Below are 27,750 nucleotides of genomic sequence, written 5' to 3'. Positions count from 1 at the left end.
GGGAGACTCCCGAAATTCAGCGCCTCTCCCGGGACCAATATTCTCCCGAAAAGCTCCCGGTTTTCAGCCGGAGCTGGAGGCCACGCCCCCTCCAGCTCAATGCGGACCTAAGTGAGGACAGCCTTTTTTCATGTCCCCTTTGCCAGCGTGCCTGCCCAATCACATTATTCCATACGAGGCGTCCGGCATACCGCCGATGAGCATAGTGCAGATGGAGAAGGTCTTCTCGGCGTCCGTGTTGGCGCACACGTTTAAAGCCGACGCTGGTCAGGCTGCTGAGGGTGAAGTAGAGGGCGGCGATGTACGAGGTGCGCACCGACGGGCCGCTGACCGTGTTGTTGACGTAGGCCAGTGGTCCCCAACCACCGGGTCGCGACCCAGTACCGATCCGTGGATCGATTGGAACCTGGCCGCACAATTTTTTATTTTTTATTTTAATAAATCAACATAAAAAACACAAGATACACTTACAATTAGTGCACCATCCCAAAAAAACTTTCTTCCCCATTTACAGTCATTCACACAAAAGGGTTGTTTATTTCTGTTATTGTTATTTCTGGTTCCTACTATATATATCAAAATATAACAATGCAGTATGCAAGGGATACAGTCCGTATGCACAAGATTGTATTTTTTTATTAACCTCCGTCGGTCAAAATTTCAAGCGTTGACCGATCCGCAGCTACAAAAATGTTGGGGACCACTGACGTAGGGCATCTCCTGGCGTTGGCCCAGCTCATGGAGCCATCCTTGGGGAAGAGACGGGAGGACAATAGGGTGACAAGAACTAAATCATCCAGACTAGAGATACATTGTATTATTATGTTATCTTACCTAAAAATAAATATATTTATTAATGAGGTGGCAACTTGTCCAGGGTGTACCCCGCCTTCCGCCCGATTGTAGCTGAGATAGGCGCCAGCGCCCCCCGCGACCCCGAAAGGGAATAAGTGGTAGAAAAATGGATGGATGGATGGATATTAATTCAAAAAAATTAAAACTAAATAAATGTTTACTATATTTTGCTAAAAACATCAAAATTAATTGTATTTTTTATTTGTATTTTTTCTGACTCCTTATTACATCCAGCCATAGAATTATACATTAAAATAAACATATTTGAAGTAATTAATTATCCAAACACAGTTTGTTTGCATATTTTCAGGATGTAGATATATGTGTGTGTGTGTATATATATATATATATATATATATATATATATATACAAACCCCGTTTTCATATGAGTTGGGAAATTGTGTTCGATATAAATAGCCCCATATTCAGTTGAATGCACTACAAAGACAACATATTTGATGTTCAAACTCATAAACTTTTTTTTTTGCAAATAATAATTAACTTAGAATTTCATGGCTGCAACACGTGCCAAAGTAGTTGGGAAAGGGCATGTTCACCACTGTGTTACATCACCTTTTCTTTTAACAACACTCAATAAACGTTTGAGAACTGAGGAAACTATTTGTTGAAGCTTTGAACGTGGAATTCTTTCCCATCCTTGCTTGATGTACAGCTTAAGTTGTTCAACAGTCCGGAGTCTTGTTGTCGTATTTTACATTTCATAAAGCGCCACACATTTTTTATGGGAGACAGGTCTGGACTGCAGGCGGGCCAGGAAAGTACCCGCACTCTTTTACTACGAAGCCACGCTGTTGTAACACGTGGCTTGGCATTGTTTTGCTGAAATAAGCAGGGGCGTCCATGATAACGTTGCTTGGATGGCAACATATGTTGCTCCAAAACCTGTATGTACCTTTCAGCATTAATGGTGCCTTCACAGATGTGTAAGTTACCCATGCCTTGGGCACTAATACACCCCCATACCATCACACATGCTGGCTTCTCAACTTTGCGCCTATAACAATCTGGATGGTTTTTTTCCCCTTTGTCCCGGAGGACACCACATCCACAGTTTCCAAATATAATTTGAAATGTGGACTCGTCAGACCACAGAACACTTTTCCACTTTGCATCAGTCCATCTTAGATGACCTCGGGCGGCGTTCCTTTGTGTTGTTGATAAATGGCTTTCGCTTTGCATAGTAGAGTTTTAACTTGCACTTACAGATGTAGCGACCAACTGTAGTTACTGACAGTGGTTTTATGAAGGGTTCCTGAGCCCAAGTGGTGATATCCTTTACAGAATGATGTCGGTTTTTGATGCAGTACCGTCTGAGGGATCTAAGGTCCATAATATCATCGCTTACATGCAGTGATTTCTCCAGATTCTCTGAACCTTTTGATGATTTTCCGGACCGTAGATGGTAAAATCCTTAAATTCCTTGCAATAGCTCGTTGAGAAATGTTGTTCTAAAACTGTTTGACAATTTGCTTACAAATTGGTGACCCTCACCCCATCCTTGTTTGTGAATTACTTAGCATTTCATGGAAGCTGTTTTTATACCCAATCATGGCACCTACCTGTTCCCAATTAGCCTGCACACCAGTGGGATGTTCCAAAAAAGTGTTTGATGAGCATTCCTCAACTTTATCAGTATTTATTGCCACCTTTCCCAACTTCTTTGGCACGTGTTGCTGGTATCAAATTCTAAAGTTAATGATTATTTGCAAAAAAAACCCCAAATGTTTATGAGTTTGAACATCAAATATGTTGTCTTTGTAGAATATTCAACTGAATATGGGTTGAAAATTATTTGCAAATCTTTGTAATCTGTTTATATTTACAATCAATCAATCAATGTTTATTTATATAGCCCTAAATCACAAATGTCTCAAAGGACTGTACAAACCACTACGACTACGACATCCTCGGAAGAACCCACATAAGGGCAAGGAAAACTCACACCCAGTGGGATGTCGGTGACAATGATGACTATGAGAACCTTGGAGAGGACCACAAATGTGCTGCTTTCACTTTTAAAAGACATCACAAAGTCAGCCATTTCAATACAAAACAAACTAATTATTTTTATGCACAATATCTTCCAAATGTTTGACCAAGTTTACACATGTGGATGCCTACCGTTGTTGCTGCTTGTCTAGAACAATCTGTCCGTCGCTTTAAAGGTCCCACAGGAAACAATGACTCCAGCACTTACTTTGTTGTCCAGACATCGTTAAAGCTCCGATTTTTGCAATTTATTGAGATTTCTTTCCAGGGTTGAATGAGTAGTCTTCTGCTCCTCTTCACTGTGACACTTATCCCTCGCTGTCTCCACCTGCGGGGTGGCGGGAGTACTGCAAATATCAGCAACCCTAGTTTGAACAGACTAGGACTGCTCTATAGGCTTTGTGCCAGTGACGCTGCAAGGTTGAATAAAAAAAGAAAAACGTTCATGCATACTCAATCCATGTTGCTAAATAATTTAAAACATGCTATTCGATGAATACCGTAGTTTTCGGACTATAAGTTGCAGTTTTTTTCACGACTTATACTCAGGAGCGACTTATGTGTGAAATTATTAACACATTACCGTAAAATATCAAATAATATTATTTATCTCATTGACGTAAAGACTAGACGTATAAGATTTCATGGGATTTATGGATTAGGAGTGAGAGATAGTTTGGTAAAGGTATAGAATGTTCTATAGGTTATAGTTATTTGAATGACTCTTACCATAATATGTTAGGTTAACATAGCAGTTGCTTATTTATGCCTCATATAACCTACACTTATTCAGCCTGTTGTTCACTATTCTTTATTTATTTTAAATTGCCTTTCAAACGTCTATTCTTGCTGTTGGGTTTTATCAAATAAATTTCCCCCAAAAATACGACTTATACTCCAGTGCGACTTATATATGTTTTTTTCCTTCTTTATTATGCATTTTCGTCAGGTGCGACTTATACTCAGGAGCGACTAATACTCCGAAAAAAACGGTATAACTTGTGCAAAGCGTAAATAGTTCAATTCAAGAAGTAGTGATGGTTTTTTTTTTTTGTTTTATTAAATTGAGAATTGACATGAATCCGCACATTTAGACGAGTCACAAAATGTCTGCCATGAAATCCCTTTTGCATCGTACTTGCCAAGGCCGGCCTTCATTTTGGACTGCAAATGAGCTTCAGGTTTCCTGAAGGATGATCACACTCGATGAACTTGTGTTCCCGTCCGTGCAGGCTGGAGGGAGTGTAGCGGTGTCAAGTCCCAGTACAGGAACCATGAAGGTCTCGTCAGGAAGCTCCTGGAAGATGCTGGAGAGCCACATAGCCGAGTATACTGCCGAGGTAACAGCAATGCTTCTTTTCTGCTGCAACCCACCAGGGATGTGGTTCCCATCATGCTGTGTAATGCATTTGAATTGGGTGTAAGTTTACATTTTGTATGGTGATTCGATGTTTTTTTGCAAAGTTCAGTGAGCATGTCTCTTGACATTTTTATGTTGGTAGGATTTGTATTTGTATTTTTTAGCACCTTGACTAGGGAAGGTTTGTTTGTATTGGGTCAAATGAGTAAATTCTGCACATGAATGCCATCAAAGCATAATGAAAGGTACCATATTTCCTAGAATTGCCGCCGGGGTGCTAATTAATTTAAAACCTCTTCTCACTCCAGCGTTAACCAAAAGCATGCGGTAAATTTAGGCCTGCGCTTATAAATTTGAGTGTGATGTAAGGATACCATCATGAAAAGCACATTTAATAAAAATAAAAAAAATGTTATTATGGTTTTACCTTTACTTATAAATGAAGTCCATGTGCAGCTCCTTCTGATCAAAAGCATCGATAACTTGTTTATAGAAGTCTTCCTTATCTTTCTTCAGTTTTAAAAGTCTCTCTGTCTCGATGGAGATCTTCTTTTACTACCTCCTGCTTCGATTGAAAGTCCAGTTTAGAAAACTGTTTTATTTTACATATGTAATCCTCCATGTTAAAAGTGCAAGCGAGAGGGGAAAAAAAAATAGCTGTTCCACTCTTGTTGTCACTTCTTCTGCAGCCGAGTAGTCGCAAGAAGGATCACTAGCGCCCTCTACCACTAGGAGGCAATAAAAAATTACTCATATTTGACACACGCAGCTACGGTATATTAATAAAACATAGCTGCTTACTGTTCTTTTTAGCATATTCAATAGCTTGGACCTTAAATCCTACTGAATAGCTCTTTAATTTAATTTCCCCTCGGGGATTAATAAAGTATATCTGATTCTGTTTCTGATTAATCTTCTTCCCTTTATGCAATTTCAAGTGATTGGAATCAGCCTCCTCCATTTTGAAAATGATGAAAGGTGAAACAGGTCAAACTCGTCACGTCACGAGTTTGACCCGGCGGAAATCCTGAGCCAGCGGTAATACTAAGCATGCGCTAATTATTTTGCAAAACAAGTTTGACCCGGCAGTAATTCTAGGCAGACGCATACTATTACCCAGCGGCAATTCAAGGAAATACGGTAATTTACCTGCTAACTAATGTTGTCCAGTAGATGGCGACAAAATAGCGGCATCAGAGGCAGTAGACTTTTAAAAATGAATCCAATCTCCAATCTGCGGGAAAGATTGCTTAATAAACTCACGACTTCTCTCGGGCCAATTTGAAGTCGCACTTGGCTGTAGTTTGGACACCCCTTGTTTAGAGGGTGCTTAGCAGTCATGTTGCAAAGGTCCATGCCAATAAGCAAGTATGCCTGATAGAAAACTAGGGATGGGTATCGTTCACAAACTACAGACAAACAGTGCTCTTTTACCAGTGTTCAAGAAGGTTTACATTGATTGAAACTTGTATTAGTAGATTGCACAGTACAGTACATATTCCGTACAATTGACCACTAAATGGTAACACCCCAATAAGGTTAATCAATTCATGGTCAATTTAATGGTTTGAAGTGTATTACGCAATATGATACATACTGTATTCCTTGAATTGCCGCCGGGTATATAGTAAGCGCCTGCCTAGAATTACTGACGGGTCAAACTCCTTTCTCAAAATAATTTGCGCAAGCTTAGCTTTACCTCCGGCTCAGGATTAATGCCGGGTCAAACTCGTTTCGCAAAATATAATTTTTATTAGCGCATGTCTAGAATTTCCGCCGTGTCAAACTCGTCACGTCACGAGTGACACTTCACCCGTCATCATTTTCAAAATGGAGGAGGCTGATTTCAATCATTTGAAATGGCATAAAGGGAAGAAGATTAAGAGCTATTCAGTAGGATTAAAGGTCCAAGCTATTTAATATGCTAAAAAGAACAGTAAGCAGCTATGTTTTATTGATATACCGTAGCTGCGTGTGTCAAATATGAGTCATTAAATGACTCCCACCTCCTGGTGGTAGAGGGCGCTAGTGATCCTTCTTGCGACTACTCGGCTGCAGAAGAAGTGACAACAAGCAGCGATCGTTTATTTTTTCCTCTCGCTTGCACTTTTAACATGGAGGATTACATATCTAAAATAAAACAATTTTCTAAACTGGACTTTCAATCGAAGTAGGAGGTAATAAAGGGAGATTTCCATCGAGACAGAGAGACTTTTAAAACTGAAGAAAGATAAGGAAGACTTTTATAAACAAGTTATTGATGCTTTTGATCAGAAGGAGCTGCGCATGGACTTCATTTATAAGTAAAAGTAAGACCATAATAACGTTTTTTTTATTAAATGTGCTTTTCATGATGGTATCCTTACATCACACTCAAATTTATAACCGCATGCCTTTGGTAAGCGCCGGAGTGAGAAGAGGTTTTAAACTACTTATCGCCCCGGCGGCAATTTAAGGAAATACGATATATAAATATGCAATCAGATCAATGTGCAGCACACTTAATATTTTCATGTATTTTAGAGATAATTTTATCGAGCGTTTATTTTTTTTAAAAAAAGGGCTGTGATTGGTCTATTGTTCCAACAGAGAGTGTGAGCAACCAGAGTCCCAGCAAGCGTCTATCCATGTCTCGGGGCCTCAAACAACTGTTCCAGTCTGCTACCAAGTTTGTCCGTCTGCTGCAGAGGTACGACTCACTCAGAACTTCTGAACGAGCCACATGTGGACTGCATAGTAGAGAGCACTTCTTCATCCTTCTCATCTTGGTGCTTTAAACACCCAGTGGTATTTTTCAACAGTCTCCAGCACTGTAAATATGAATAATGAGCTCCGACCTTGACAAAAGTGCGTATTTTAGTGGACTTTGAATATAATATAAAGTGCTAAACAGTGCTATATTTCAAACAAACATAAATGGGGATAGGTCAATAAAGTCAACAACTATTTATTCAGCCGCCCTGCCGACACGCACACAAACATTGTCACTAGCCATGTTGTGCTCTCAGTTTGAAATCTCAAAACTCCTTAACTTTAACAGCCAGGCCGTGACAATGATGAGGACAAAAAAAAAAAATGTAATCCAGTTTACCTTATTGGTTACTCTAAAAGGGGACAGGGCAGTGTCGACAACGCTGTGGATACTTCCTGAATGTTTCAAACCACTCATCATTTGTCAATTGTTTTTTCTGGACTCATATTCAGCTAGAAAAACGATATAAAAAAGGTCCAAAAAAGCAAACAACAGCACTGCTTTTGAACAGCTCTTTGAGGTGAACCATGAGAATTGATTCTCCGTTTGTTCGGGAGCCAATTTTTAATCCAGATGCAGACTTAGTCCTACTAGAAAATTATATATACTTAAAGGATTCCCTTTATTTTATAACTAAAACCATACGCTAAATATATACTGTATATATATGTATATATATATATATATATATATATATGTGTGTGTGTGTGTGTGTGCACATTTATTTAGACATATATACAAACAGTGTGTATATATATGTATATATATGTATATATACATATATATATATATATATATGTATATATATATGTATATATATACTGTACATACACAGTATATATAAATACAGTGTGTATATATATATATATATATATATATATATATATACTGTACTTCATGCATTTTAATCTTTCTTATTTTTGTGTATTTTTTAATTGAAATGGATTTTCTCTCCCTTTTGCTGCCATGTGGACATCATCAGGGGCGTGTACTTGGCGACTGTGTTCTACCACAAGGAGAACATCCTGGTGACGGCTGAAGACCAACTGCCGCTGGTGGAGATCCAGTGCTGCTCCACCTTTCTCATCCACAACTTTGTTTGGTTTGCAAAGGTGATGTGCCAGTCAACAAACACATTATGACCCCTGTGGTCTCCTGACATCCAACACAAAGGTGATGTGCCAGTCAACAAACACATTATGACCCCTGTGGTCTCCTGACATCCAACACAAAGGTGATGTGCCAGTCAACAAACACATTATGACCCCTGTGGTCTCCTGACATCCAACACAAAGGTGATGTGCCAGTCAAAACACACATTATGACCCCTGTGGTCTCCTGACATCCAACACAAAGGTGATGTGCCAGTCAACAAACACATTATGACCCCTGTGGTCTCCTGACATCCAACACAAAGGTGATGTGCCAGTCAACAAACACATTATGACCCCTGTGGTCTCCTGACATCCAACACAAAGGTGATGTGCCAGTCAACAAACACATTATGACCCCTGTGGTCTCCTGACATCCAACACAAAGAACAGCCTTGACTTGAAGAATGAGACTTCAACATAGTCAAGTAGAAAAGTATCAATGTCAAAGACAAACACGATATTATCCTGACTCTGTCCCACTCCTGGACACCATTTTGGGCCCACAGTTTTCTTTAATGGCCCGCTGCATATTATAAAACTGAATAAATGCATTTTAATGTATTATTAGCAGTGTTCGAAATAAGTAATAAGTAACGAGTGACCGAATTCCCATTGTTATCATTATATAAGCAAAAGAAAAAAATATTTTCCGTATATTAGTCGCACCGGACAACAACTACATAAATAGATGTATACATATATACACACGCATAAATAGTATATATATATGCACACACACATACAGTATATATAGTACAAACCCCGTTTCCATATGAGTTAGGAAATTGTGTTAGATGTAAATATAAACAGAATACAATGATTTGCAAATCCTTTTCAACCCATATTCAGTTGAATATGCTACAAAGACAACATATTTGATGTTCAAACTCATACACATTTTATTTTTTGTGCAAATAATCATTAACTTTAGAATTTGATGCCAGCAACACGTGACAAAGAAGTTGGGAAAGGTGGCAATAAATACTGATAAAGTTGAGGAATGCTCATCAAACACTTATTTGGAACATCCCACAGGTGTGCAGGCTCATTGGGAACAGGTGGGTGCCATGATTGGCTATAAAAACAGCTTCCCAAAAAATGCTCAGTCTTTCACAAGAAAGGATGGGGCGAGGTACACCCCTTTGTCCACAACTGTGTGAGCAAATAGTCAAACAGTTTAAGAACAACCTTTCTCAAAGTGCAATTGCAAGAAATTTAGGGATTTCAACATCTACGCTCCATAATATCATCAAAAAATTCAGAGAATCTGGAGAAATCACTCCACGTAAGCGGCATGGCCGGAAACCAACATTGAATGACCGTGACCTTCCATCCCTCAGACGGCACTGTATCAAAAACCAACATCAATCTCTAAGGGTTATCACCACATAGACTCAGGAACACTTCAGAAAACCACTGTCACTAAATACAGTTTGTCGCTACATCTGTAAGTGCAAGTTTAAGCTCTACTATGCAAAGCGAAAGCCTATAATCAACAACATCCAGAAATGCCGCCGGCTTCTCTGGGCCCGAGATCATCTAAGATGGACTGATGCAAAGTGGAAAAGTGTTCTTTGGTCTCACGAGTCCACATTTCAAATTCTTTTTGGAAATATTCGACATCGTGTCATCCGGACCAAAGGGAAGCGAACCATCCAGTCTGTTATCGAAGCAAAGTTGAAAAGCCAGCATGTGTGATGGTATGGGGGTGCATTAGTGCCCAAGGCATGGGTAACTTACACATCTGTGAAGGCACCATTGATGCTGAAAGGTACATACAGGTTTTGGAACAACATATGCTGCCATTTAAGCCCTGTCTTTTTCATGGACGCCCCTGCTTATTTCAGCAAGACAATGCCAAACCACATTCAGCACGTGTTACAACAGCGTGGTTTCATAAAAAAAGAGTGCGGGTACTTTCCTGGCCCGCCTGCAGTCCAGACCTGTCTCCCATGGAAAATGTGTGGCGCATTATGAGGCATAAAATACGACAGCGGAGACCCCAGACTGTTGAAGGACTGAAGCTCTACATAAAACAAGAATGGGAAAGAATTCCACTTTCAAAGCTTCAACAATTAGTTTCCTCAGTTCCCAAACGTTTATTGAGTGTTGTAAAAGAAAAGGTGATGTAACACAGTGGTGAACATGCCCTTTCCCAACTACTTTGGCACGTGTTGCAGCCATGAAATTCTAAGTTAATTATTATTTGCAAAAAAAAATAAGGTTTATGAGTTTGAACATCAAGTATCTTGTCTTTGTAGCATATTCAACTGAATATGGGTTGAAAAGGATTTGCAAATCATTGTATTCTGTTTATATTTACATCTAACACAATTTCCCAACTCATATGGAAACAGGGTTTGTATATATATATATATATATATATATATATATATATATATATATGTATGTATATGTACAAATATGTACATGTATGTACATATTTACATATATACATTATATATATATATATACATACTGTATATATACACATATATAGTGTATATATACACATACATATATTCATACATATGAAGTATATATACACATACATGTATACATATATACATACATAAATAGTATATATACACACACAAGTAAATATACACATACATATATATACATATATACATTAATATATAGTATATATATGTACATACATACGTACATGATATATATACACACACATATATTTCACATATATATAGACACACATATATATACATATATACATTCATATATAGTATATATATATATATATATATATATATACATACATACTGTATATACAGACATCTTTAGTACATATATACACACATGGATACACACATTTATACTAAACATATATATACATACATTTAAAGTATATATACACATACATATATATACACACATACTATATATACACATTCATATGTACATACATATAAAGTATATATACACATACATATATATACACACATACTATATATACACATTCATATATACATACATATGAAGTATATATACACATACATGTATAAATACATACATAGTATATGTATACACATACATATATATATATATATACATATATATACACATATATACATATATATATATATATATACTTAATGCATATACATACACATACATATATACACACACACATTTATACACGTACATATATACTGTATGTACATACACACACATATATATATATATATATATATAAATACACATATATACACACATTTATATATACATATATGTACATATTTACATATATACATTATATATATATATATATATATATATATATATATATATATATATACATACATACATACATACACATATTGACATACATGTATATAATTTATTTATTTATTTATTTTTATTGATAAGAATCGCAATTTGGATGTGAATCCATTTTTGTGCCCCCTAATAGATATAATTGACTTCTCTGAGGGTCCATTCAAATGGAATATGATGTCTCTGTGGAAGCAGTTTGAATTGAAATGTTTCTTGTCTTGGATCTCATCAGGCGGTCATAATGTTGTGTCCTGTCAGCATCTCCTTTATGTCTGCTGGAATCACACCATCAATTATTCAGCATTATTGCGGTTTGGAACGTAATGTATTTCCCAACAGTTGTCGTGTGCATGGCAGCAAGTACCTTGGCTCCTGCAAGGACTCTCCTGCGCTCAATCCTCTCCATCCTCACTCCTGCAGAACAGACACAGCATCTTAAGAGCTGTCTCCCAGCTGCAGGTAGGAACTTAATACATGGAGCTTCATTCAGGCTGGATGCTCATCTCTCATGGCCACATTTGTCCTTCCTCCACCTTCCAGTCATCACTGGGGACTCTGGACCTGGGCCAGGTCTACTACGAGCCGCTCAAAGACCGGCATGGCAACATTTTACTCGTGACTTTGAAGGAGTTCCCACACCCTCCCAAGTGAGATTGAATTTTTCAACAAAAAAGTTGATTTTCAAGACAAAAAATGTTTTTTAACTGAAAAGTTGATTTTCAAGACAAAAAATGATTTTCAAGGAAAAAAAATATTTTCTAAGTAAAAGTTGAATTTCAAGACAGAAAATATTTTCAAGGAAAAAGTTGATCTTCAAGACAAAAAAATATTTTTAACTGAAAAGTTGATTTTCAAGACAAAAAATGATTTTCAAGGAAAAAAAATATTTTCAGGGAAAAAGTTGATTTTCAAGACAAAAAATATTTTCAAGGTAAAAGTTGATCTTCAAGACAAAAAAATTATTTTCAGGGAAAAAGTTGATTTTCAAGACCAAAAAATATTTTCAAGGAAAAAAAAAATATTTTCAAAGTAAAAGTTGATTTTCAAAACAAAAATGACTTTCAAGGTAAAAGTTGATTTTCAAGACAAAAAATGAATTTCAAGAAAAATGTTTATTTTCAAGACAAAAAAATATTTTAACTGAAAAGTTGATTTTCAAGACAAAAAATGATTTTCAAGGAAAAAAAATATTTTATAAGTAAAAGTTGATTTTCAAAACAAAAATGACTTTCAAGGTAAAAGTTGATTTTCAACACAAAAAATATTTTCAAGGTAAAAGTTGATTTGCAAGACAAAAAATGATTTTCAAAGAAAAAACAAATTTCAAAGTAAAAGTTGATTTTCAAAACAAAAATGACTTTCAAGGTAAAAGTTGATCTTCAAGACAAAAAAATTATTTTCAGGGAAAAAGTTGATTTTCAAGACCAAAAAATATTTTCAAGGAAAAAAAAAATATTTTCAAAGTAAAAGTTGATTTTCAAAACAAAAATGACTTTCAAGGTAAAAGTTGATTTTCAAGACAAAAAATGAATTTCAAGAAAAATGTTTATTTTCAAGACAAAAAAATATTTTAACTGAAAAGTTGATTTTCAAGACAAAAAATGAGTTTAAAGGAAAAAAACTATTTTCAAAGTAAAAGTTAGTTTTCAAGACAAAAAATTATTTTCAAGGTAAAAGTTAATTTTCAAGACAAAAAGTTAGTATCAAGGTAAAAGTTGATTTTCAAAAGAAAAAAATATTTTCAAGGTAAAAGTTGATTTTCAAGGCAAAAAATGATTTTTAACTGAAAAGTTGATTTTCAAGACAAAAAATGATTTTCAAGGAAAGAAAATATTTTCAAATTAAAAGTTGATTTTCAAGACAAAAAATTATTTTCAAGGTAAAACTTGATTTTCAAGGAAAAAAAATATTTTCAAAGTAAAAGTTGATTTTCAAGACAAAAAATTATTTTCCAGGTAAAAGTTGTTTTTGAAGAAAAAGTAGATTTTCAAGACAATTACTGATTTTCAAGGTAAAAGTTGATTTTCAAGACAAAAAATGATTTTCAAGGAAAAAAAATATTTTCAAAGTAAAAGTTGATTTTCAAGACAAAAAATTATTTTCCAGGTAAAAGTTGTTTTTGAAGAAAAAGTAGATTTTCAAGACAATTACTGATTTTCAAGGTAAAAGTTGATTTTCAAGACAAAAAATGATTTTCAAGGTAAATGTTGATTTTCAAGACAAAAAATGATTTTCAAGGAAAAAGTTGATTTTCAAGACAAAAAATTATTTTCAAGGTAAAAGTTGATTTTCAAAAGAAAAAAATATTTTCAAGGTAAAAGTTGATTTTCAAGATAAAAAATGATTTTCAAGGAAAATAAATATTTTGAAAGTAAAAGTTGATTTTCAAGACAAAACATTTTTTCAAGGTAAAAGTTGATTTTCAAGGAAAAAAAATATTTTCAAAGTAAAGGTTGATTTTCAAGGTAAAAGTTGATTTTGAAGGAAAAAGTTGATTTTGAAGGAAAAAGTTGATTTTCAAGATCAATACTGATTTTCAAGGTAAAAGTTGATTTTCAAGACAAAAAGTGATTTTCAAGGAAAATAAATATTTTCAAAGTAAAAGTTTATTTTCAAGACAAAAAAATTTTTTCAAGGTAAAAGTTGATTTTCAAGGAAAAAAAATATTTTCAAAGTAAAAGTTGATTTTCAAGACAAAAAATTATTTTCCAGGTAAAAGTTGTTTTTGAAGAAAAAGTAGATTTTCAAGACAATTACTGATTTTCAAGGTAAAAGTTGATTTTCAAGACAAAAAATGATTTTCAAGGTAAAAGTTGATTTTGAAGGAAAAAGTTGATTTTCAAGATCAATACTGATTTTCAAGGTAAAAGTTGATTTTCAAGACAAAAAATAATTTTCAAGGTAAAAGTTGATTTTCTAGACAAAAAATAATTTGCAAAGAAAAAGTTGATTTTCAAGACAAAAAAATATTTTCAAGGTAAAAGTTGATTTTCAGGACAAAAAAAGATTTTTAACTGAAAAGTTGATTTTCAAGACAAAAAATGATTTTCAAGGAAAATAAATATTTTCAAAGTATAAGTTGATTTTCAAGACAAAAAATGATTTTCAAGGTAAAAGTTGATTTTCAAGACAAAAAATTATTTTCAAGGTAAAAGTTTGAATGTATGACATTAGCTCAAATCCTTGTATACAAGTTAGTATTACTACAAGATGGCACCAAGGTAAAAAAATCCATGAGTTTTAAGTTTGAATTACAACATTTGCTAAAATGCTAATATGAAATTTGAGTAAACATGTAACATGGGAACGAGTATCATAATTACGGTTTTAGGTTTGCATGTACAAAATTTGCTCAAATGTTTGCTTAAAATAGCATACTTGCAAGATGGTGCCAAGTTAAAAATCTATGATTTTTAGTTTAAACCTAGAAATTTGCTCAAATCCTCGCATCACAGTTAGCATACTAACAAGATGGCACTAAGTAAGGCAATCAATGATTTTTTGGTTTAAACTACATTTGCTAAAATGATAATATAATATGTTGTTAGCATGCGAACTTTCCCATTATTACACACCAGCTGTCCATCATGATAAAATACTAGCATAAAAGGTTAGCATGTTGAAATGGGTGACCAGGTTTTTCTGCATTGTTATGACAGTCTAAAGACCTTGACTCAAAAAACGCTCCAACGTAAGGCTCCACTTTTCCAAAAATGCGCTCGCTTGATGCTAATATACATTAGCTTTGCTATTGACATGCTACTGATTAGCATTAGCATGGCCATTTCAACACGTCCGAATTTGTTAATGAGAACTACCACTAAGATGGACGTTACAATCAAATAGCCGGTGTGTAATAAGTTCAATACTTACAGTGTTAACACTTTTTAGGGCGCAACAAAAGACTAGAATTAGCAAAGGCTGAGTATACACTACTGCCATCTAACGTCCTACACTTGCAACTGCAATTGCAACCTAGTATCACTAGCAAATATAAAAAAACAAGATATAAGTTATCATAATCAGCTCCTTTTTTTGTGACAATAAAAAATAGAATATATTATCAAAAACAATTAATAGTTATTAGCACACACAACAGTACCAACAATTGGTACCATTGAGTAGCGGTATTGATTCCCAGGTATGAGTCGGGTTGAATGGAATTATAGTTTGAAATGTGAACAGTACCCATGCTGACTTGTCCACTCTTTTTGTTTCTGTGGGTGGAGGCGGGGCCACAAGCATACACACTAGAGATGCGTGGTTTGCGGTCTCATCCGCGGAGTCCGCGGGTAAACCACGGGTCGGGCCGTTGACATGACGAAAAAATAGATTTTAATTAGATTCGGACGGGTGGCGGTTGAACCATCCGGAGACATTTGATATACATGGTTCTGGGATCGGTATCCTTTGTCATTCAAAGAGCCATTTAAGACCCGTGTCATAAAGCGAAGAAGTCAACAGGAGACGCTATTATTCTGTTGAATGACTGCCGGCAGTCACCCAGATAATAAGTATTAGTGCGTGCTATGAAGCCATTGGCTTTGCCGCCTTATACATCATACAAGATCTGCTTGTCAGTCCGGCATCATGTTGTGTGTGGTTTCCACGGCAACACGCACACGACTGCAAGACATACTGGGTGACACAGAGTACACTAATGGTTGTGATATAAACAATTTTAACACTCTTAGTAATATGCGCCACGCTTTGAAGCCACACCAATTAAGAACGACAAAGACATTTCAGGAGAACATCCTCACAGTAACACAACATAAACGCAACACAACAAATACCCAGAATCCTTTGTATTCATGACAATTCCTGACTATTTTATACTCCTCAAAGGTAAGGTAGGCGGGGTTGGGAGTGCGGGTGTGTAAAATATATTCAGGTAGTGTCATGAATACAAAGGATTATGGGTATTAGTTGTGTTGCGTTTTTGTTGTGTCACTGTGAGGGTGTTCTCCCGAAATGTGTTTGTCAAGCTTGTATTGTGTGGCTTCACAGTGTGGCGCATATTAGTAAGTGTTAAAGTTGTTTATATCACAACCATCAGTGTACTCCGTATCACCCAGTATGCCTTTCAATCTCATACGTGTGATTGCGGAAGCTGCACACAACATGTCGCTGGACCAACAATCAGTTTGTACATGTTGTTGAAGGTGTTTAAGGCAATGGCTTCACAGCACGCCCGTATTCTTGTCATCAGGATGAACGCTATTGGAGAGTCGCGAGAACGTTAGCGGCTCCAATTGACAACATTACTCTTTGAAACATTGTTAAATAGCTCTGTGAGTGGCAAAGGTGTAATTCAGCGGGCGGGTACGGTCCCGATTAAATGTTGGTTCGGGTGGACGGCGGGTGGATGGCGATTTTGGTGACGCGGATGCGGATGATATAATTGCCTATCCGTGCATCTCCAATACACACGCAGGGTGTGGGGGACACAGCCCTGCGCTAGTCGCTAGTGACAAACACCGCTAGGGAACGTAGTCAAAATTAGGACAGGAAAAGATGTCCAAAATGTCTCGAGTTCAACTTCAAATTGAAGGAGCAATACGAGCCCATCAACACAGAAACAGTATGCTGCTTGTTTACGTCTTTGACATTAACTGGCCGCCTGTGCTCCAAGTCACCCCGAGCCTCCGTTGCAATGGATGCCGCTGGCTCGCCTGGAGAAGAACCGGGGCAGAACTCCTCTCCTGCCCGAGCCCACCGCCATGGACACGCTCTGTGAGCAGCTGAGGGTGAGATTTGAATCCACGTGGCCCCGGTGGGAGTTAGCCTACCGGGAAGACCCTCATCTCCATTCTGCTGGCAGGAGAAGCTGGCCTACCACAGACGCAGCAACCAGTGGGGCCAGCCGGGTCTGTACGTGGGCATCCTGAAACTGTGGAGCTCAGTGGAACACATCCGGGTTCTGGTGCCCCAAAGGCTGCCCAATCTACTGTGCCACACCCGAGTCCGACACAACGGCCACGTCAGCAGGTATCACACGTAACACCAGCAATGTTCAGGAACACAACTCAGGATTCAGTCACACATTATGTGGATTTCCATACCAGAAAGCTCTCTGAAAAAATACATTTGTTTGCTTCCTATTTTGTTGTTTTTTGCTAGAGAAGAGTGGGCGTGGCTCCAGAGTAACGTCTACGCCACACCCGGCGAATGCATCCAGAACCTGCTGGACGACACGCTGGCGGAAAACGGCAGCTTGGTGGAGTTCATCAGGTCCTTGAGAGCGGCCGTGTCTCACCTGCTGGCCAAGCTCAACATCCCCCTCTACAGGGTAAACACACTTTCACGCCCTGTTTTTATACCCAATCATGGCACCCACCTGTTCCCAATTAGCCTGCACACCTGTGGGATGTTCCAAATAAGTGTTTGATGAGCGCTCCTCAACTTTGTCAGTATTTATTGCCACCTTTCCCAACTTCTTTGTCACGTTTTGCTGGCATCAAATTCTAAAGTTAAAGGGGAACATTATCAGCAGACCTATGTAAGCGTCAATATATACCTTGATGGTGCAGAAAAAAGACCATCTATTTTTTCAACCGATTTCCGAACTCTAAATGGGTGAATTTTGGCGAATTAAACGCCTTTCTGTTTATCGCGCTGGAGGCGATGACGTCAGAATGTGACGTCGCCGAGGTAACACACCCACCATTTTCATTTTCACATTACAAACACCGGGTCTCAGCTCTGTTATTTTCCGTTTTTTTGACAATTTTTTGGAACCTTGGAGACATCATGCCTGGTGGGTGTGTTGTCGGAGGGTGTAACAACACTAACAGGGAGGGATTCAAGTTGCACCACTGGCCCCAAGATGCCAAAGTGTCTGCCGCCAGACCCCCATTGAATGTGCCAGAGTGTCTCCACATTTGACCGGCGATGCTAAGACAGACATGGCACAGAGATGTATGGATAACCTGCAGATGCATTTGCAACGATAATCAACGAAATCACAAAGGTGAGTTTTGTTGATGTTGACTGCCAGCTAATCGATGCTAGCATGCTACGCTAATCGATGCTAACATGCTAATTACCGGCGGTGCTAAAGCAGACATGGCACAGAGATGTATGGATAACCTGCAGATGCATTTGCAACTATATTACGTTTCCTTCCACCCACATTTAATGCAAAAAAAAACACTTACCAATCGACGGATTTAAGTTGCTCCAGTGTCAAAAGATGCGAAAGTCCTGATCGTTTGGTCCGCACATTTTACCGGCGATGCTAACGCAGCTATTCGGCCATGCTATGGCCATGAATAGCGTCAATAGCTATTTGCTCAATAGCTTCAGTTTCTTCTTCAATACTTTCATACTCCAACCATCTGTTTCAATACATGCGTAATCTGTTGAATCGCTTAAGTCGCTGAAATCCGAGTTTGAATCCGAGCTAATGTCGCTATATCTTGCTGTGGTATTCCCATTGTTTGTTTACATTGGCAGCACTGTGTGACGTCACAGGGAAATGGCCAGTGTCTTCGCAGAGAGCCGAAAATAAGGCACTTTAAAGCTTTATTTAGGGATATTCCGAGACCGGTAAAATTTTGAAAAAAACTTCAAAAAATACAACAAGCCACTGGGAACTGGATTTTATTGTTTTTAACCCTTTTGAAATTGTGATAATATTCCCTTTTAATGATTATTTGCAAAAAAAAAAGGTTTATCCATTTGAACATCAAATATGTTGTCTTTGTAGCATATTCAACTGAATATGGGTTGAAAAGGATTTGCAAATCATTGTATTCTGTTTATATTTACATCTAACACCATTTCCCAACTCATATGGAGACGAGGTTTGTGCAGTATATGTTCCATGTGACTCTCGGAGGGACTGAGTCACGCTAATGTGCCATGTGACTTCCAGGCCTACCAGTACGGGGTTTACACCAGGGAACTGCTGCAGTTGGGAGACAAAGTGTCCATGCTGCTGCTGCTTCCTCCCAGTGAAGACTTCAGTTCCAGCTACTGGCCCCTGGTGGGCACCAAGGAGCCGGGCCTCACCATGCCCCTGCAGATCTTCGAGCTCGGTGGGTTCAAAATGCACTTAACAGATCCCAAGTCCCAAGACAAGTCCTGCACCATTGGTCATGTTTTGCATGGACAACTCCCCATATCACTCATGTTAAAGCACATTCAGACCTGTACAACTAGGTCTTAAAGACCTGTACAACTAGGTCTTAAAGACCTGCACAACTAGGTCTTAAAGACCTGCACAACTAGGTCTTAAAGACCTGCACAACTAGGTCTTAAAGACCTGCACAACTAGGTCTTAAAGACCTGCACAACTAGGTCTTAAAGACCTGCACAACTAGGTCTTAAAGACCTGCACAACTAGGTCTTAAAGACCTGTACAATTGGGTCTTAAAGACCTGTACAATTGGGTCTTAAAGACCTGTACAACTGGGTCTTTAAGACCTATACAACTGGGTCTTAAAGACCTGTACAACTAGGTCTTAAAGACCTGTACAACTAGGTCTTAAAGACCTGTACAACTGGGTCTTAAAGACCTGTACAACTGGGTCTTAAAGACCTGTACAACTGGGTCTTTAAGACCTATACAACTGGGTCTTAAAGACCTGTACAACTGGGTCTTAAAGACCTGTACAACTGGGTCTTAAAGACCTGTACAACTGGGTCTTAAAGACCTGTACAACTGGGTCTTAAAGACCTGTACAACTGGGTCTTAAAGACCTGTACAACTGGGTCTTAAAGACCTGTACAACTGGGTCTTAAAGACCTGTACAACTGGGTCTTAAAGACCTGTACAACTGGGTCTTAAAGACCTGTACAACTAGGTCTTAAAGACCTGTACAACTAGGTCTTAAAGACCTGTACAACTAGGTCTTAAAGACCTGTACAACTAGGTCTTAAAGACCTGTACAACTAGGTCTTAAAGACCTGTACAACTAAGTCTTAAAGACCTGTACAACTAGGTCTTAAAGACCTGTACAACTAGGTCTTAAAGACCTATACAACTAGGTCTTAAAGACCTGTACAACTAGGTCTTAAAGACCTGTACAACTAGGTCTTAAAGACCTGTACAACTAGGTCTTAAAGACCTGTAAAACTAGGTCTTAAAGACCTGTACAACTTGGTCTTAAAGACCTGTACAACTTGGTCTTAAAGACCTGTACAACTGGGTCTTAAAGACCTGTACAACTAGGTCTTAAAGACCTATACAACTAGGTCTTAAAGACCTGTACAACTAGGTCTTAAAGACCTGTACAACTAGGTCTTAAAGACCTGTACAACTAGGTCTTAAAGACCTGTACAACTAGGTCTTAAAGACCTGTACAACTAGGTCTTAAAGACCTGTACAACTAGGTCTTAAAGACCTGTACAACTAGGTCTTAAAGACCTGTACAACTAGGTCTTAAAGACCTGTACAACTAGGTCTTAAAGACCTGTACAACTAGGTCTTAAAGACCTGTACAACTTGGTCTTAAAGACCTGTACAACTGGGTCTTAAAGACCTGTACAACTGGGTCTTAAAGACCTGTACAACTGGGTCTTAAAGACCTGTACAACTAGGTCTTAAAGACCTGTACAACTAGGTCTTAAAGACCTGTACAACTTGGTCTTAAAGACCTGTACAACTAGGTCTTAAAGACCTGTACAACTGGGTCTTAAAGACCTGTACAACTGGGTCTTAAAGACCAGTACAACTGGGTCTTAAAGACCAGTACAACTGGGTCTTAAAGACCTGTACAACTAGGTCTTAAAGACCTGTACAACTAGGTCTTAAAGACCTGTACAACTAGGTCTTAAAGACCTGTACAACTAAGTCTTAAAGACCTGTACAACTAGGTCTTAAAGACCTGTACAACTAGGTCTTAAAGACCTGTACAACTAGGTCTTAAAGACCTGTACAACTAGGTCTTAAAGACCTGTACAACTAGGTCTTAAAGACCTGTACAACTAGGTCTTAAAGACCTGTACAACTGGGTCTTAAAGACCTGTACAACTGGGTCTTAAAGACCTGTACAACTAGGTCTTAAAGACCTATACAACTAGGTCTTAAAGACCTGTACAACTAGGTCTTAAAGACCTGTACAACTAGGTCTTAAAGACCTGTACAACTAGGTCTTAAAGACCTGTACAACTAGGTCTTAAAGACCTGTACAACTAGGTCTTAAAGACCTGTACAACTGGGTCTTAAAGACCTGTACAACTTGGTCTTAAAGACCTGTACAACTGGGTCTTAAAGACCTGTACAACTGGGTCTTAAAGACCTGTACAACTGGGTCTTAAAGACCTGTACAACTGGGTCTTAAAGACCTGTACAACTGGGTCTTAAAGACCTGTACAACTTGGTCTTAAAGACCTGTACAACTAGGTCTTAAAGACCTGTACAACTGGGTCTTAAAGACCTGTACAACTGGGTCTTAAAGACCTGTACAAGTAGGTCTTAAAGACCTGTACAAGTAGGTCTTAAAGACCTATACAACTAGGTCTTAGCATGTAACCTTTGAAGTCACTCTTAAGAGATTTGATCCAAAGAGAGATATGACCTTGGTTTGGATATAAAGTGGTTCCTTTGTTTGAAATGCCATGAATGATGCTAATGACTTGTCAGGCTACTTAATCCGAGTCGTTTGAACTTGCGCCTCTCACCATAAACAGTTCACCTGCGGACGTACGAGCAGGACTTCCTGTCCCATTACTGCCAGGCCTGGGTGAGGCTGGAGCTGGACACCCACCTGGCCCAGCAGGCTCTGCGGGAGGCGCTGGACACCAAGGAAGTGCAGGTGGCCCGCCAGCGTCTCAACCATGTCAGCGACCTTTCCCACGTAAGTTTCTTCTCAACTTCAGCCTCCGTCTCCTTAAGTCAAGTTGTCAGGCCCCAATGACATATTTAATTGAGAACCTGTCTCACTAAACTATGATATAAAACACTAACTACTCCAGCTAGAATTTTGCAAGTTACCAATCGACCTGACCGGGATTTAAACCCAGTGTCCCTTGTTGGGAGCAGACAGCTTTAACCACTGACATATCCTGGGTCTCCTTTAAGAGAGTATTTAACCCATAGACAAATGGAACAAAATACTGTCAACCAGAGTGGGGTTCAAACCCAACACCCTTGAGTCCCCATCAACAATCGTAAACATTGGGCTATCCTAGGTCTTGCGCAGAGGAGATTTTGTTCGAAACAAAAATGTAATCCAGGACTCCTGGCTCAGTAAAGTATGATGTAGGTGGAACAAAATACTGTCACCCAGAGTAACGTTCAATCTCAGCACCCTTACGTCCCAAACAGCAGTCTTCACCACTGGGCTATCTTGGGTCTTAGGAAAAGAAGATTTTGTTCCATACACACGTGTAATCGAGGACTCCTGGCTCAGTAAAGTATTATGTAGGTGGAACAAAATACTGTCAACCAGAGTGAGGTTCAAACCCAGCACCCTTATGTTCCAAACAGTCTTAACCATTGGGCTATCTTGGGTCTGAGGAAAAGAAGATTTTGTTAAATACACACATGTAATCGAGGACTCCTGGCTCAGTAAAGTATGATGTAGGTGGAACACAATACTGTCAACCAGAGTGAGGTTCAAACCCAGCACCCTTAAGTTCCAAACAATCTTAACCACTGGCCTATCTTGGGTCTTAGGAAAAGAAGATTTTGTTTCATACACACATGTAATCGAGGACTCCTGGCTCATTAAAGTATGATGTAGGTGGAAAAAAATACTGTTGACCAAAGTGAGGTTCAAACCCAGCACCCTTATGTTCCAAACATTAGTCTTTACCACTGGGCTATCTTGGGTCGTAGGAAAAGAAGATTTTGTTCCTTACACAACTGTAATCGAGGACTCCTGGCTCAGTAAAGTATTATGTAGGTGGAACAAAATACTGTTAACCAAAGTGAGGTTCAAACCCAGCACCCTTATGTTTCAAACAGTAGTCTTTACCACTGGGCTATCTTGGGTCTTAGGAAAAGAAGATTTTGTTCCTTACACACATGTAATCGAGGACTCCTGGCTCAGTAAAGTATGATTTAGGTGGAACAAAATACTGTCAACCAGAGTGAGGTTCAAACCCAGCACCCTTATGTTCCAAACAGTCTTAACCACTGGGCTATCTTGGGTCTTAGGAAAAGAAGATTTTGTTTCATACACACATGTAATCAAGGACTCCTGGCTCAGTAAAGTATGATGTAGGTGGAACAAAATACTGTCAACCAGAGTGAGGTTCAAACCCAGCACCCTTATGTTCCAAACAGTCTTAACCACTGGGCTATCTTAGGTCTTAGGAAAAGAAGATTTTGTTCCTTACACAAATGTAACCGAGGACTCCTTGCTCAGTAAAGTATGATGGAGGTGGAACAAAATGCTGTCAATCCAGCTGGGATTCGAACCCATCACCCTTCATTCCAGCTATCTATGTGTTATTATTATTACCTATACTTCCTTTTTTAACTATAAGTTAATCTCTCCGTATGGTTTCCTCCTCAGCGTCTGGAGGTGGTGTGGCGGGATGCTCGCTGGGTTATGGACTGCCTCCAATGCGTTCGGTCCAGGCAGTGGGTGGGGGCGGTGCCCCTGGGTTTGGTGATGGGCGGAGACCCGCCTCCTCGTCCTGACGGGGAGGAAGAGGAAGAACGTCTGACCCCCAGCTTGAGGTGGCCCCATCGGCTGCAGTTCCAGAAGGTGACCACAGGTAAAACTCCCAATCTAAAGTCTCCAATTAAACCAACATGGATGGATTTAAGTTCATCAAGTTGTTTGGTGCAGTTCTCCAATACAGTCTCTCCGGGTCCATGTTGTCTATCTAACTTGAAATCTGACTTCATGACCACATGGATTAAAAAAGGCAAACATTTGACCCGCAAATAAAAACAAAAGTCAGCAAAAATATATATGTATTTTTTTAAACAAATAGCTGCACATAAAGGAATATGATGCCCACGGCTGACCTGTGAGCCAAATAATAATCAGGAAAAGAAGAACATTTACCCTATTTAGCGGTATTAATGTCTGACATATAAAAACCTACGTTTTCTTTTACAAAAAATGACATTAAACAAGCAAAAAACACAAAAAAACTATAAAAATATAGTGACGGTCTCATGCCGTCGTGCGGGTTCCCAAGACCATCAAGGAAGGACATGCTTGAGCAGGTTGGACTCTTGTTTATTTCTCAATACAAGCTTGTCTGCGGTCGGGTCGCTTTTCAGCTCCTCCTCCACTGCTCGCTCTTCGGTCCACTCTTTAGCCGCCCACGTCGTCGTCGTCTGCGGCTCGCTCTCTGTCGCTTTCGCTCCTCCTGCAATGCTGCGGGCTCTCCAACTCCTTCTCCCCCGTTCTCTCCTCCTTCTCCCCTTTTATACCTCAAGAGGAGATGGATTAATTGAGTCTCGGGGCACGATCCACGCACCTGATCTCTTTTGTAGCGTCACTCCCGGCACGCTCCGCCTCTCCGCTTGGTCGCCGTCCCCGCCTCCTCGCCGCCATCTTGGGCAGGGCTCGGGCGTGCCCTGCCCCGCTGCTCGTTCGCCGGCCGCGCCTCTCCACATACCTCCATCACCAGACACAAGCCGGAACTCCAACCGACTAAGCCAACTCCCCCCTCCCTTTTTTAAAGGGTTGGGAAATGAAGACTGTCACGGCCACCTGTCTTCTCTTCATTTTCTTCTTCCATTTCGTCTTCTTCCTTGTCTTTTTCTTCTTTGTCCTTTTCTTTGTCTTTTTCTTTGTCTTTGTGTTCTTCCTTTTCTGTGTCTTTGTGTTCTTCTTCTTCTGTAACTTTGTGTTCTTCTTCTGTGTCTTCTTCTTCCACCACCACTTCTTCTTCCACCACTTCACTAGGGGGGCGCTCGCGTGCGTGCCCCGCCCCGCTGCTCGTTCGCTGGCTCCGCCTCTCCACAATATATAACTAGATCTTGCAATTCTGGTGGGAACTGTGTGTGAGTGTCGGCCAATATGTGTGAGAGGAACTGAAATGCTAAAATGTCCGGGGTGAGTGGAGTGTGTGGCTGGTCCAATCAGGTGAGGAATGTGGGACATGGAGAGGTTTGTTTGATGCCCATTCACTGTCAACAGGGAGAACTTCTGGGAAATTCCAGGAAAACCGAGAATTTGGGGAAAAGGAAAACAGGTTTAGTGTTGGATGTACATGAGGAGTAGTGGGCGTGGATGCTTGGAAGGTCGGAATCGGGTCTAAGAATGGCGCAGGATTCTGAGAATGTAAGGCATTGTAGAACTATGAATATGTCCATCAATTTGAATGGACATTACCTGGAAATTTAGGGAAACTCAGGAATTTTTGAAAATATAGATACTAGCACAATTGTCCTAGATCAGGGGTCGGGAACCTTTTTGGCTGAGAGAGCCACAAGGCCAAATATTTTAAAATGTATTTCCGTAAGAGCCATATAATATATATTTTTTTAACACCGAACACAAATAAACGCGTGCATTTTTAAGTAAGACCAACATTTCTAGAGTATAATAGGTCTCTTATTCTTTGTAATAACATTGTTATTCTGAAGCTAACTGTGGAGGGGGCGTGGCCTGCGGGCCTGCAGTGAACTGGTGTGTGCCAGGACCGGCCTCTGAATAAGCAACAGGTGCGTAAAAGGCCCACCTGGGCCTTGTTATCTAATCAGCTGTCGCTCTGTTATAAGCAGCAGCCAGGAGGAGAGACGGGGTTGGGGCTGGAGCCAGAGCGCGAGCGAAAACGAAAGAGAAAAAGACAATTGCTGGAAAGCAACTGAGAGACTTATTGAAAAATAAAACAATATTGTAACCCTGAAACAGGCTCTCATGTCGGTGCTTGGTGGTCTGAAGAACCCCCAGGAGGGCAAGCCCCACACTAACCAATAATAACTAAATAACTTCTTACCATTAACGCAACGTTTTGAACAGTTGTGGTAGAAAACGGATGGATGGATTAAAAATGCATGAGAATGTTTTATATTTTGAACATTATTTTTAACACTGTGATTACAAGTGGAATTATTAATTATTTATCGTGTTAAGCAACATCAGCTCAGATTTATCTGAGAGCCAGATGCAGTCATCAAAAGAGCCACATCTGGCTCTAGAGCCATAGGTTCCCTACCCCTGTCCTAGATGATATATTCTTTATGTCAATAACATTTGCATCTTATTTGAATAAAGTTTAGGTGTACTTTTTTCTCACGTTACTATTTATTTTTCTTTAAAAAATACTTTTTCAAAATATATTTGAGTTTAGTCCTGTAAAATGACACAATTTTGTCTTGTAAAATATTCTTTCTTGAAATCTTTTGTTTGAAAACCTTTTCCTCCCAATATTGCAACTTATTTTCTAAAAAAAAAGTTTGTTTTTTTCTCCGTGGTATTTGACTTTGTGTATAAATTATGTAATTTTGTCTTCTCATATATTTTTTCCTCAGAATATTCCGAAAAATTATTTTATGAAAACTCTTTTTCACAATATTGCAAATTTAAAAAAATATGAATTATTTCACAATATATTTGATTTAAATAATGTCAAATCGCAACCTTTTTTATCTAAAAAAAATTTCTTAACATGTTTCTACACAATTCTTGTAAAATTACTTTTTTCTTACAATATTGACTTTCACTGCAATAATGACAATAAAACTCTATTCTATTTTGTCTAAACCAAAATAAAGACTTTTACAATATATTCAACTCAATACTTTTCAAATTTTAACTTTTTTCCAAAATAATAAATTTATAATGACAATATTTTTCCTCACAATATTACTTTTTTGTTCCCGAAAAAAAAAATATTTTTTCAATATTTTTTCTTTAGTATTGTAAAATTACATAATTTTGTCTTGTAAAGTATTTGTTTCTTAGAATATTCCTAAACCAATCTGTTTTTTCTCACAATATTGCAACTTAATTTCTAAAAAAAAACAACCTTTTTTTATAGTATGTATTTGACTTTATTGTGTAAAATTACATAATTCTGTAAAATATTTTTTTCTCAGAATGTTCGGAAATTTTTTTTGTATGTAAACAATTTTTCCAAAATAAATTTGACTTAAATCATGTTAAATGGATCATTTTTTTCCAACAATTTTTACTTTTTTGTTTCTTAAAATATTTCTACGTTTCTAAAAAAATAATATAATACTTTCCACAATATAGTCGACTTTACTCCTGTAAAATGAAAATGTTTTCTTATATGATTTCTACTTTTATTCTCAAAATATTCCGACATAATTCTTTTACTATGACAACTTTTTTCTCACAATATTACTATTTATTTTTCTTTAAAAAAATACTTTTTCAAAATATATTTGAGTTTGGTACTGAAAAATGTAAAATATTCTTTCTTGAAATCTTTTGTT

At 38.2% G+C, this 27,750-nt stretch overlaps 1 protein-coding gene and 1 long non-coding RNA gene across 2 annotated transcripts in view; one reads left to right on the top strand and one right to left on the bottom strand.

Moving 5' to 3' along the window:
* LOC133541292 (ankyrin repeat and fibronectin type-III domain-containing protein 1-like) overlaps positions 1 to 27,750 on the top strand; it is an 85,242-nt gene that overhangs the window by 42,489 nt on the left and 15,003 nt on the right. The window contains exons 9-19 of the mRNA XM_061884613.1: positions 4,099 to 4,206; positions 6,816 to 6,915; positions 7,961 to 8,090; positions 11,766 to 11,885; positions 11,967 to 12,073; positions 17,062 to 17,176; positions 17,251 to 17,417; positions 17,550 to 17,718; positions 19,306 to 19,468; positions 22,065 to 22,231; positions 23,897 to 24,101. Coding sequence (XP_061740597.1) covers positions 4,099 to 4,206; positions 6,816 to 6,915; positions 7,961 to 8,090; positions 11,766 to 11,885; positions 11,967 to 12,073; positions 17,062 to 17,176; positions 17,251 to 17,417; positions 17,550 to 17,718; positions 19,306 to 19,468; positions 22,065 to 22,231; positions 23,897 to 24,101 — 1,551 coding nt within the window. The remainder of the gene's footprint in view (positions 1 to 4,098; positions 4,207 to 6,815; positions 6,916 to 7,960; positions 8,091 to 11,765; positions 11,886 to 11,966; positions 12,074 to 17,061; positions 17,177 to 17,250; positions 17,418 to 17,549; positions 17,719 to 19,305; positions 19,469 to 22,064; positions 22,232 to 23,896; positions 24,102 to 27,750) is intronic.
* LOC133541307 (uncharacterized) lies at positions 11,529 to 18,989 on the bottom strand. Its single transcript, XR_009803836.1, has 3 exons — positions 18,587 to 18,989; positions 11,791 to 11,840; positions 11,529 to 11,701 (listed from the first exon to the last, which is right to left on the bottom strand). It is a non-coding gene; the product is annotated as an uncharacterized LOC133541307 (long non-coding RNA).

This window comes from Nerophis ophidion, linkage group LG23, assembly GCF_033978795.1.
Source record: "Nerophis ophidion isolate RoL-2023_Sa linkage group LG23, RoL_Noph_v1.0, whole genome shotgun sequence".
Taxonomy (NCBI): Eukaryota; Metazoa; Chordata; class Actinopteri; order Syngnathiformes; family Syngnathidae; genus Nerophis; species Nerophis ophidion.
The sequence above is the reverse complement of the archived record's forward strand: the minus strand, read 5'-3'. Positions and strand labels throughout refer to the sequence as shown.